Source organism: Schistocerca nitens, chromosome 9, assembly GCF_023898315.1.
Source record: "Schistocerca nitens isolate TAMUIC-IGC-003100 chromosome 9, iqSchNite1.1, whole genome shotgun sequence".
Lineage (NCBI taxonomy): Eukaryota > Metazoa > Arthropoda > Insecta > Orthoptera > Acrididae > Schistocerca > Schistocerca nitens.
The window spans coordinates 470,068,336-470,081,106 of record NC_064622.1 but is presented as its reverse complement, the minus strand read 5'-3'; the positions used below and the strand labels follow the sequence as shown (position 1 = coordinate 470,081,106).

Below are 12,771 nucleotides of genomic sequence, written 5' to 3'. Positions count from 1 at the left end.
ACCTCCACTGCCCCCTTATCACCCCGTCTTCTTTCCAGAATTTTTAACCTCCAACCTTGGCTCACCACCATTTTCCAAATCCCTCAACATGCAGACTAATCATAGACCTGCAGAAAGAACCGCAGTTCACCATCTAAAAACTGATACTGACCGTTTAATCCTACTTGTGGATAAAGGCTCCACCACTGTTGTTTTGAACCACAAGGATTATCTGGCAGAAGGACTCTACCCAGCTGTCAGATTGTCAGATACTTTCACCTACAAACCTTACCACAAGGACCCCATTTCAGAAATCCAGCAGGATCTCCAGCCACTTCTCAAATCATTAGGCCCATCCCAGAACGTCTCCCCGGAGTCCATCTCTCTGCCCACCCCTACCTCTCCCCTTCTACATGTTTCCTAAAGTCCACGAACCCAACCATCCAGGACACCCCCTTGTGGCCAGTTACTGTGCTCCCCACTGAGAGAAAGACCAACCTCTTCAACCTATTACCGGGTACCTACCCTCCTGTATAACAGATACAAAATATTTCCTCCATCGATTCTCCACAGTTCCTGTCCCTTTCCCACACGGTGCCCTGCTCATCACTACTGATGCCACCTCCCTATTCACTAACATCCCTAATGCCCATGGCCTTATTGCTATTGAACACTACCTTTCCCAATGCCCGATGGATTCCAAACCGACAATCTCCTTCCCAGTTGCCATGACCAACTACATCCTCACCCACAATTATTTCTCCTTTGAAGGCATTCCCTACAAACAAATCTGGGGTACGGCTATGGGCACCCGCACGGCATTATCCTACGCCAACCTATTCGTGGGCCATCTAGAGGAATACTTCCCAAATACCCAAAATCCTAAACCCCTCGCCTGGTTCAGATTCATTGATTACATCTTTGTGATCTGGATGAAGGGTGAGGTCACACTACCCACATTCCTACAGAGCTTCAACAACTTTTCCCCCATTTGCTTCACCCAACAAGCCACCTTCCTAAATGTTGACCTCCACCTCAAAGATGGCTACATCAGTACCTCTGCCCATATCAAACTTAATAACACCAGCAATACCTCCAATTCGACAGCTGCCACCCGTTTCCTACCAAGAAGTCCCTTCTATACAGCATAGCAACCAATTGTCGTCGCAATGCAGAGACGAGTGGTCCCTCTCGAAATATACCAAGAGTCTCACTGAAGCCTCCACAGAATGTAATTATCCTCCCAACCATGTAAAAAAACAAATCTCCTGTGCCTTATCTTTCCTGTGTCCCACCACCTCCTAAAGTCCCACCATGTGGCCACAGAGGAGCATTCCCCTCATCTCAGTACCACCCAGGACTGGAGAAACTGAATTACATTCTTTGGCAAGGTTTTGATCACCTCTTGGCCACCATCCTTCCCACCCCTTCCATAGTGGTGGTATTCTGCCATCCAGTGAACCTATACTCCAGGTGGGGAAAAAAATTCCCAGATTTTTCCCAGATATCCCGGTTAAAAAATACACTTTTTCCCAGGTGAAAACACACCTTTTCTGTGCTAAGTGACAGTAGATCTTCCACAGATTTTCCCTCAGAGCTGTAAAACTTATCAATCCTTTGTTGAATGGTTAAAATTTTATTACTTGCGTAGAACTTCCCGGCACTTTAGAGGGGGGGGGGGGGGGGGGGGAGAGAAGTTTTGGAAGGACCTGGGATGGAGGGGGGAAAAAGGGGGGGGGGAGGCATTTTGGAAACACCTTTGATGTGCAGCAACATATACACTGTATATTTTCATATTACTAAAGTATAAATTCGAATTGCACCAAACATAGCACATTAGTTTCCAGAGCAATGAAATGAAGATTGCGATGCCCTTTAGTAAGTCAATCATATCTCAATCCACACAATCTCACCAGCCGATATTCAGAGCATAGGACATATGTTGTAGTTAGTCAACAGCAAGAACACTGTTACATAGCACAAACACACAAAGAGGAAAATTTACATATGTAGCGGAAAATTTACATAATGTAGCTACAAGAAAAGTTAAGCTTTCACATATAATGTTGGTCTCAAAGATTAATAAGCTAGATGTTATACTTTAAGATACATCACACATACGTGCCAGTAAATTTAAAATGATGACACAAATGTCTGGTCTTCTGGGCTCAAAATTTTTCTAAGTGGCTGGTCATCAAAGTGTTCAGTTTTAAACGAGAGTCAAACACACTTGTGATTTAAGAAATTCATCCCACTTTCTCTCACATAACATAATTCTGCTAGTGTAATAGGAAATTTACTTTGAAAGTAACACTTTTCAAACTACTATTCACAATACTACCCCCCAAGACTGTTAGAAATAGGTTCATTTTAGAAATTGCCACAGAGCGTCCGAAAACAGGCATTATTGTGCATGCGCAGCTGCAGTGATGTAGGAAGCCCACATGTTCGTATGTATAAAGCATTAAGAGCTCTTACATTACACCATAAAAGAAACAGGACCTCAGAGGATACCCCAAGAGCATTGTAATTTCGCAAACCATACTAAAACACATAATTTGGCTTGAAGTGCACATTGGTTTGGCCAGATTCACAATGAAGTAGGTCCCACCTGATATAAAGCTTTCAGTGTGGTTTTTGGGATGTAAATTTTCTTGGAGTACCAGTACTGTAATATATCATGTTTGGTTCTTTATTATGGCATAATCCCATGCACAGTAGAAGATGAAAAGGTACACTTGAAATTCAGCAAACAATTGTAACTAGCCAATACAGTGGAATGAAACACTTAGTTTCAAATAAACTGATTGCCTCAGTGGAAAAGATTAATAAAGCCAAATTTCTTTAGCAAACTGTCAAAAATAGCTTCATTGTTCTGCAAGGTGATTATTGATTGCTAAAAACTTCAAAATAAAATCAAATCAGAAAACTGAAACTAATAATATATTTTTGCCTTCCATAATTATGTGAATGTATTTTAATTCACTTGATAGCTTCCTGCCACAGAAATCCATTTTGTTTTCATTTGATGTGGCAGCTGTAAATGAAACGAGATACAGCAAAAATCACTTAACGCAAACACAGGTCACGTTGAGACTACCCCGTTCCCACTAAAACTTGGACAACTCTGCGCATGCGGGAATCTGGCAGCTAGTGCATATGAGAAAAATTTTTCTCGTTATTATCTGCCTACTAGCTGTTACTGCAGATACAGATACACTTCAAGTAGCTGGAAGTGGGAGAAGATACTACTCATATGCAAGTCAGTTGCACATGTGCATGAGCCCACTGGCAACTGCTCAAATGAACCTATTGTAAACAGTTCTGATGTCAAGCTCATAGAAAACAGTTTATTTTTACAAAGTATTACATGGTCTTCGCTCTAAGGCCTTTGACACATTTTTGCTGTTTGCAGATGGTTGTGCATGCACAGTGTTTTGTTGTTGTAAATGGCACATTTCCTTCGCAACTAAAGTTTTATTTTTTTGCACTCCGTTTATGTTTTATTGCTGCAGTATTATTCTCCAGTAGCAGGATGTTGTTGTTGTTGTTGTTGTTGTTGTTGTGGTCTTCAGTCCTGAGACTGGTTTGATGCAGCTTTCCATGCTACTCTATCCTGTGCAAGCTTCTTCATCTCCCAGTACCTACTGCAACCTACATCCTTCTGAATCTGCTTAGCGTATTCATCTCTTGGTCTCCCTCTTCGATTTTTACCCTCCACGTTGCCCTCCAATACTAAATTGGGTGATCCCTCGATGTCTCAGAACATGTCCTACCAACCGATCCCTTCTTCGTCAAGTTGTGCCACAAGCTCCTCTTCTCCCCAATTCTATTCAATACCTCCTCATTAGTTACGTGACCTACCCATCTAATCTTCAGCATTATTCTGTAGCGCCACATTTCGAAAGCTTCTATTCTCTTCTTGTCTAAACTATTTATCATCCACGTTTCACTTCCATACATGGCTACACTCCATACAAATACTTTCAGAAACGACTTCCTGACATTTAAATCTATACTCGATGTTAACAAATTTTTCTTCTTCAGAAACGATTTCCTTGCCATTGCCAGTCTACATTTTATATCCTCTCTACTTCGACCATCATCAGTTATTTTGCTCCCCAAACAGCAAAACTCCATTACTACTTTAAGTGTCTCATTTCCTAATCTAATTCCCTCAGCATCACCAGACTTAATTCGACTACATTCCATTATCCTCGTTTTGCGTTTGTTGATGTTCATCTTATACCCTCCTTTCAAGACACTGTCCATTCCGTTCAACTGCTCTTCCAAGTCCTTTGCTGTCTCTGACAGAATTACAATGTCATCGGCGAACCTCAAAGTTTTTATTTCTTCTCCATGGATTTTAATACCTACTCCGAATTTTTCTTTTGTTTCCTTTACTGTTTGCTCAATATACAGATTGAATAACATCGGGGAGAGGTTACAACCCTGTCTCAGTCCCTTCCCAACCGCTGCTTCCCTTTCATGCCACTTGACTCTTATAACTGCCATCTCGTTTCTATACAAATTGTAAATAGCCTTTCGCTCCCTGTATTTTACCCCTGCCACACTTAGAATTTGAAAGAGAGTATTCCAATCAACATTGTCAAAAGCTTTCTCTAAGTCTACAAATGCTATAAATGTAGGTTTGCCTTTCCTTAATCTTTCTTCTAAGATAATTCGTAAGGTCAGAATTGCCTCACGTGTTCCAACATTTCTACAGAATCCAAACTGATCTTTCCCGAGGTCAGCTTCTACCAGTTTTTCCATTCGTCTGTAAAGAATTCGCGTTAGTATTTTGCAGATGTGACTTATTAAACTGATAGTTTGGTAATTTTCACATCTGTCAACACCTGCTTTCTTTGGGATTGGAATTATTATATTCTTCTTTAAGTCTGAGGGTATTTCGCCTGCCTCATACATCTTGCTCACCAGATAGTAGAGTTTTGTCAGGACTGGCTCCCCCAAGGTTGTCAGTAGTTCTAATGGAATGTGATCTACAAGCTAAGCTGCAACCACTGTGCTGCATTCTGTGTGGGCATGACAGCCAACAAGTTGCCTGTCCCCATGAATGGCCACCGAGAAACTGTGTCCAAGAAACAAGCAGGCCATCCTGCTGCTGAGCATGCTGCCAAACACGACATCCTTCATTTCAGTGACTGCTTCACAAGCTGTGCTATATGCATTCTTCCCACCAACACCAGCTTTTCTGAATTGGGCAGGTGGGAGCTTTCCCTGCCATATATCCTACACTCCCAGAATGCTCCTGGCCTCAACTTTCGTTAGTTATTGCCTTCACCCATCCAGCCCCTTCCCTGCTCCCATTCCAGCACTATACAGCCCTCATTCCACCATCGTACCCAGTCTTTTCACTTCTCTCCTTTTCCACTACCCTTTCTGCCCCCCCCCCCCACCTCTTCCCTCCCCTCCTCCTAACCTGCAGCACTTCACTGTCCACGACCCCTATCCTATTCTCCCTCCCCTTCCCCAACCCAGCCTCCTCCTTAGCCCCACACAGTCACCACTCCCATCATGCACTGGTGCTGCTGCTTGAGAAGTGGCTACAGTTACCTTAGACTGCAGTTGTGTGTGAGAGTTGCATTTGTGCGCATGTGTGTCTGATCTAATTTTGATGAAGACTTTACAGGCTGAAAGCTTTAGTTTTTGTTGTGCCTTTCTGTGACTCAGCATCTCTGCTATTGTCAACTTTCCTTTCATAATGTTGTTACAGATTAGTTTATTGCCCGACCTGATGGCTTACCAGAACAGGATCTCTGTATCCTAGCTATCACATTCCAAAAAAGGCACAAGTATGTGTGCCGTACCCTATGATAAGCTACTGTCCCCACACCCTCCGCTCAACAGTTTCCTAGCCCCGTCCGATCACCTTCTACCAGCTCACACCCTCATGGTGTGCTGCTCTCTGCCAACACACCTACCAGTCTTTTCCCCTCTCTGCTCCTCTCCTTTTCTCCTGACACTGCACCTGGCACTTTGTCCTGCCACCTTCTACTCCCCGTACACACTGCCAGACCTTCCCCCTTTCATGCTCCACTCCAAATTGTCGCTTTTGTTCAGTGCAACAAATGCAGTCTGCCCAGAGCAGCTGAAGATAGCGGTCATGTATGCGCAAAGTGTGTCCGATTGTGTGAATGTGTGCGTTTTCTCCTTTCTTTTCTGATTGGCTGAAAACTTAGCGTGTAACAGTCTTTTCGTTATGCCTTTCTGCAACTCAACAAGTCATCTTTACGCTGAGTAGCAATCTATCCTTTTTAGAACTATCACTAACAAAGTGTGCAACCATAAGTCCTCTGCAAGGTAGCAGAGTTGGAGGAAGTAATTCTGGCGTTGGGTAGTGTAATTAACAATTCAATCAAAACTGGTTGACGTTAAGGGACAAAAATACCACTAAGAACCAAAATTAATGATGTATGAGAGCAGACAGCTAAAGTGCCTTGAAATGGAGTCTTCCAGATCGGCAATTATCTGTGTAGAGCACAATTTTTCCAAATAAAATACTCCATTTAGTTTACCTGTGTTTCTATATTTAAAAAATTGATGTACAAGAAACTTTGCCAAACAAAGACAAGAAGATTGCAAATGCAAAATATGCCAACTCTTTTTGATTCTGTGTGTTAACTCCATCTGAGTTTATGATCCAACTGCTAACTACCAACTCCCCCCCCCCCCCCTCCCCAAGGAATTTTACACTGAATTTAATGTAGTTTAAGATCATTAATATTATTTCTGGTACTAATAACTTGTTTTCCCCCTTAAGAATTCCGTAACAAACAGAATCAGAAACCTAACTTCATTGAGAGTTCACACACTTTTCCTGGAACATACCTCAAAGTTGAATCTCCCTAAGAGATGATGCAATGAACCATCATTTGGCTTCAGTTTTAGTGCTTCATCAACGTGTTTCTTGAAAAGAATACCATCGGAGATCTTTTCCTTGAGGCCCGACAACTGTCCCCGGGTACCGACATTGATGGCGTACCATTTGTGTGCCTCGTAACTAGATGGGTTGAGCTTCACTGCCCGTTCTGCATGCTCACAACCTGTGGAAAGTTAAGGCTCTGCATACAAATGTAAAACTAATCCCAGTTTTTAAAGAAGAATGATAATTTTTGGTAACTTAATCAGGGTGTGTACATGGGGGGAAAAAAGAATCATCCCGGACTTCCCAGTTGAAAATGCACTTTTTATTACACTATACCTCAGATGAAAGCACATTTTTTTCATGTTACGTGTTCCCTCGGAGCTGTAAAACTCATCAGTCCTTTGAACGGTAACAGTTTTATACACAAGTGTACAAACTCCCAGAAAAAAAAAAAAAAAAAAAAAAAAAAAAAAAAAAAAAAAAAAAAAAAAACTTTTAGAAAATTCCTTAAGGCACGGCAATAGGAATGCTCCATATTTTTGTATAAAAAGTATAAATACAAATTCCATCAAATAAAGCACGAGTAGTTTCCGAACACAGAACACAAAATATCAGAAGTGTGAGGCTCATGCAACGATATGGAAACAGAGACTGTATAGGACTCTCAGTGGCCTTGCAGATTATTCGAATTCAGGAAAATATGGCCCATAGTATGTGTTCTTACTTTGTGGAATACGGCTACTAGAAGATAATATTTTTCATAAAAAAAAAACCTAAGTTTCCACATATATTGGTCATAAAATTTTTTTTGCCTTTTTCTGAGTATGTCATTAGACAGGATCCTATGATTACAGCTTAAATTGCAACACCTGAATACTTCTAACAAATACAATTACAAATTTCACTGCAGTGCACCTAACATTTCATGGGTCACCGGGCTCAATGCATGTTCCATTGAGGACTTTGACTTTTAAATAGGAAAGCCAATTACATATGAAACTGCTTGAGAACTCACGTTGTACCATTTTTTCCTTGAAGGATAATTATTCTTTTTGCCATTGTTATTACATAACTTGAATCTATAAAAGAATTAAAATAAATACAAAAAACTAAGCTTGAAGCTGTATATTTTTTATTGTGTGTTACTCTTTAAGACATATCAAACACAAATGTGCCAGTAAAATTTTAAATCATGGCCTAAAAGGCTGTGTAAGTTATTAGTCCTGGAAGTGTTAAGCTATGAATAAGAGTCAAACACTTTTTGATTTAAGATATTCATTGCACATCCTCATGTGTAACATAATTCATCTTTTGTAAAAGAAAATTTACTTTGAAAGTAATGCTCCTCAAACCACCATTTGCAATATTTTCCCATGACCTATTAGAAATGCAAAAAGTTGTGATGTCACACTCATAGATGGCAGTTTGTTTTATGAAGTATTGCATAGCCTTCATCCTAAAGCCTCTGACACATTTTGCAATTGATAGACGCATGTGTATGCACTGTGTCTTGGTGTTGTGTATGGCACATTTTCTTTGCAAGTAATGATCATTTTGGTGTTATTCTCTCGTTTTTGTTTCATTGTCACAGCATTAATCTGCAGCAGTGATCTAATGTAAAACTCTGTTACAGTATCAGTTTTACAGAAACTTAACTGAAAACTAAAACAATAGAAAATTTCAAGAATTCTAAAAAATTCCTAGGTTTTTCCTGGGGCGTATACACACTGTTAATGCATATTTAAAAAAGTTATTGCATTTTACAAATTGTTCCAGTTTTGCAAGGGCTTAAGACAAACTGGATGAAAGAAATAAGACTTCCTAATTCAGTGGTCAGAACAACAAATATTTTCACAAGATTAAAGAGGAAAGCAAGTGGTCAGGAATAGAAGACAAGTCGTCTGATAAAGGATGTAACATTGTATCTTATTACAACTGGATTAAGTATATACTAATTTTTTTTAAACAAGTAAGATGTATGTCACAGTGGTAAGTTTAAGGTAACTACGGCTGTTGCTATACGGACAAAATATTATAAACAAACCTGGCAGTATGGAGCTATGAAAAAAGAGGTGCTGGGTGAAGTAGAGAAGGGAAAGGTACACTACTGGCTATTAAAATTGCTACACCAAGAAGAAATGCAGATGATAAACGGGTATTCATTGGACAAATATACTATACTAGAACTGACATGTGATTACATTTTCACGCAATTTGGGTGCATAGATCCTGAGAAATCAGCACCCAGAACAACCACCTCTGGCCGTAATAACGGCCTTGATATGCCTGGGCATTGAGTCAAACAGAGCTTGGATGGCATTTACAATTACAGCTGCCCATTCAACACGATACCACAGTTCATCAAGAGTAGCGACTGGTGTATTGTGACGAGCCAGTTGCTCGGCCACCATTGACCAGATGTTTTCAATTGGTGAGAGATCTGGAGAATGTGCTGGCCAGGGCACCAGTCGAACATTTTCTGTATCCAGAAAGGCCCGTACAGGACCTGCAACATGCGCTCGTGCATTATCCTGCTGAAATGTAGGGTTTCGCAGGGATCGAATGAAGGGTAGAGTAACTGGTCGTAACACATCTGAAATGTAATATCCACTGTTCAAAGTGCCATCAATGCAAGCAAGAGATGACCGAGACTTGTAACCAATGGCACCCCATACCATCACGCTGGGTGATACGCCAGTATGGTGATGACGAATACACGCTTCCAATGTGCGTTCACCGCGATGTCGCCAAACACGGATGCGACCATAATGATGCTGTAAACAGAACCTGGATTCATCTGGAAAAATGACGTTTTGCCATTCGTGCACCCCGGTTCGTCGTTGAGTGTACCATCGCAGGCGCTCCTGTCTGTGATGCAGCGTCAAGGGTAACCGCAGCCATGGTCACTGAGCTGATAGTTCATGCTGCTGCAAACGTCGTCGAACTGTTCATGCAGATGGTTATTGTCTTGCAAACGTCCCCATCTCTTGACTCAGGGATCGAGACGTGGCTGCACGATCTGTTACAGCCATGCGGATAAGATGCCTGTCATCTCGACTGCTAGTGATACGAGGCCATTGGGATCCAGCACGGTGTTCCATATTAACCTCCTGAACCTACCGATTTCATATTCTGCTAACAGTCTTTGGATCTCGACCAACGCAAGCAGCAATGTCGCGATACAATAAACAGCAATCGCGATAAGCTACAATACGACCTTTATCAAAGTCGGAAACGTGATGGTACGCATTTCTCCTCGTTACACGAGGCATCACAACATTTCACCAGGCTATGTTGATCAACTGCTGTTTGTGTATGAGAAATCGGTTGGAAACTTTCGTCATGTCAGCAAATTGTAGGTTTCACCACAGGTGCCAACCTTGTGTGAATGCTCTGAAAAGCTAATCATTTGCATATCACAGCATTTTCTTCCTGTCGGTTAAATTTCGCGTCTGTAGCATGTCATCCTCGTGGTGTAGTAATTTTAATGGCCAGTGGTGCAGAAGAAAGAAGGAAAAGGAAGGGACACAAAGGACCAACAAAAATTGAAACAGATGCATACTTTTTTTCTCTCTTTACTTTCAGGATATTTTAACAGTGTACTTTTAACAAGTAGCATTGCACAGCTAAGGTTATTTTAACAATTCCATGGACATAGTACACTGACTTTTTTTTATCAAATTCTGCACCATGTAACATAGATTTAAACATTGACAATAATCAGGACAGCATGGTAAAATAGGAGTACGAAATAAGTCAGGTGGTCATAATCACACAGTACGCTACTACTTCAGAAGGTAATCCCTACACAGTGACACCATGAATTGTTCTAGATTTTCAGTAAGTGGAAGTCAAGGCTGCCAGATAATATGCAGTCCTAAAGCATCGACTGTACACCAACCAGCGCAGTGCCTTGAAACAGCATCAGGAAGGTACTGACCCTGTACGGACCACTGGCCATCACAACTTCTCTCCATCCTTGTTTGTGTCGATGCAACTGATACTGATAGCAGGGTGTCACAGGGTGGATTTCTCCAGTTTTGGAGGCATCATTGGGTTTAACTAATGAGGTCACACTGAGGTGTCGGAAATGCATATTTCATAGGTCTGTTGTGGCTACACAATTCATCACACAGTTCTTGTAACTCCCACATAATTTATATTAATGTGCTGAATGATTATGAATGAACTGTGTCTGAAGTTGTGCCTTGTGATGGCCACCACTGCAGTAATGTAACTGGAAATCGCAGATAGTCTACAAAAGCGTGTCAATGTAAAAAGTCATGGAAGTACTGGGTTCTTATAGATTACCAGTATTTCTGAAGCTGCAAGATACATTATGCTGGTGCCCTCTGATAGAGAAATTTAAAAGAGAGTATGCAGCATTAATCAATTGTTATTTCACAGAAATGTAGTAGCATGAAGGGATAACATTTTTTCTTGTGTTTCTTGCAGACCAAATGTTGTGAATAAATTATTGGAAACATTGTGAATAAATTATTATGCAAACAATTATTCTTTTTAAATGCTCAAATATGTTTTAACACATTTCTAGTATAATCAGTGGATACTTCTATTCATTTCTTATTCTTAAGTATGTTGGATTCTGTAGGACCCTCTATACTTTACAGTACATTGGTAGCTTGCCACTTCCAGTGAGACAGTTCAGTTCACAAGCACATATTATTTCATAATATAATACTGCTCTTCTGCGAATCCAACTTTTAAACATTTGCAGTCCACTTTTGAGTCCACATGTTTTGACTTCTGCTGACTCTGGACCTTTGTCGTATTCAGCCAATGGTTCTCTCAGTACCTTACAGTCGATCCTCACTTTCCAAGTTATGTACGTTTCACGGGTGAAACCTGTTTCACCGGACGGAATGCTAAATCGTGGCAGTGGGCATGTTTGAGCTCATGAGAATGCTCGCACTACAGCTGTGAAGCACCAAGAACACAGAATATACGTCAACGTGTGAGCAGGCAGTGTCTGTGATTATGTACTACGCCTGTTTCTTCTTCTTCTTCCTCACTTACATGTGTGAGTGTATAATGTGCTTATAAGATACTAACCAGGTTCCTGGAATACATCCCACTAGTTATTCATCAATAGCTGTAGTTCCAAAATGGTGCCCCATCTCACTATGGACTGAGGGTTCACACAGACCTAAATCAGACATTCTCTGAGAAGAAGCAGAGGAGGAGGTCCTGTTTCATTGCCACTACATTCAACTGATCTCACCCTACTTAATTAGTTCTTGTGGCTGCGAAAAGTTTAGTGTAAGAAATGCCTGTCAAGACTGAAGAGGATCTCCTGCCAAGAATTCTCACTGCTTGCAACACTGTTTGAATAACACTGGATATAATAGAACAGCTACAAAAGAACTTTGTGTGATGATGCCATGGCTGCAATGATGCTGGGGGACGCCATTTTAAACAACTGTTGAAAATGTAACAGATTCTAAAACTTGTGCACGTAAATGGAATTCATCGTTACTGCACCGTAGGCTTGACATTTTTCAGTTTCATACGCCATTACAAATCCATCAACAGGGAAAATAATCTGATGGTATTTGGGAGCATTCAGCAGGAATTCTGTACTCAATAATCAGGCTTCACATGTTAGGGTACTTAGTTTGAACATTGCATGAGGCTAAGGCAAAAATTTAGTGGATTTTCACTTGCACCTTTCTACTCCATTGTTTCTGGACTACGGTCCCTTACCTCAAACTCATACATTACTCTCGAACAGCATCCTCGTACGTTTGTATCATCATCATGGAATCACCCTGTATGTTTGCAGGCCAACATTGCTACCAAAAGCTGCATAACTAAAGTTGTCTTGTTGCAGATGGCAGGTTACCAGTAAACAATAATGCAAAAACCATCCTACAGAATCGAACATG

At 40.9% G+C, this 12,771-nt stretch overlaps 1 protein-coding gene across 1 annotated transcript in view; it reads right to left on the bottom strand.

Annotated features, from left to right (window-relative positions):
• LOC126203764 (regulator of microtubule dynamics protein 3-like) overlaps positions 1-12,771 on the bottom strand; it is an 80,061-nt gene that overhangs the window by 26,443 nt on the left and 40,847 nt on the right. Inside the window, exon 4 of the mRNA XM_049938132.1 lies at positions 6,829-7,043. Coding sequence (XP_049794089.1) covers positions 6,829-7,043 — 215 coding nt within the window. The remainder of the gene's footprint in view (positions 1-6,828; positions 7,044-12,771) is intronic.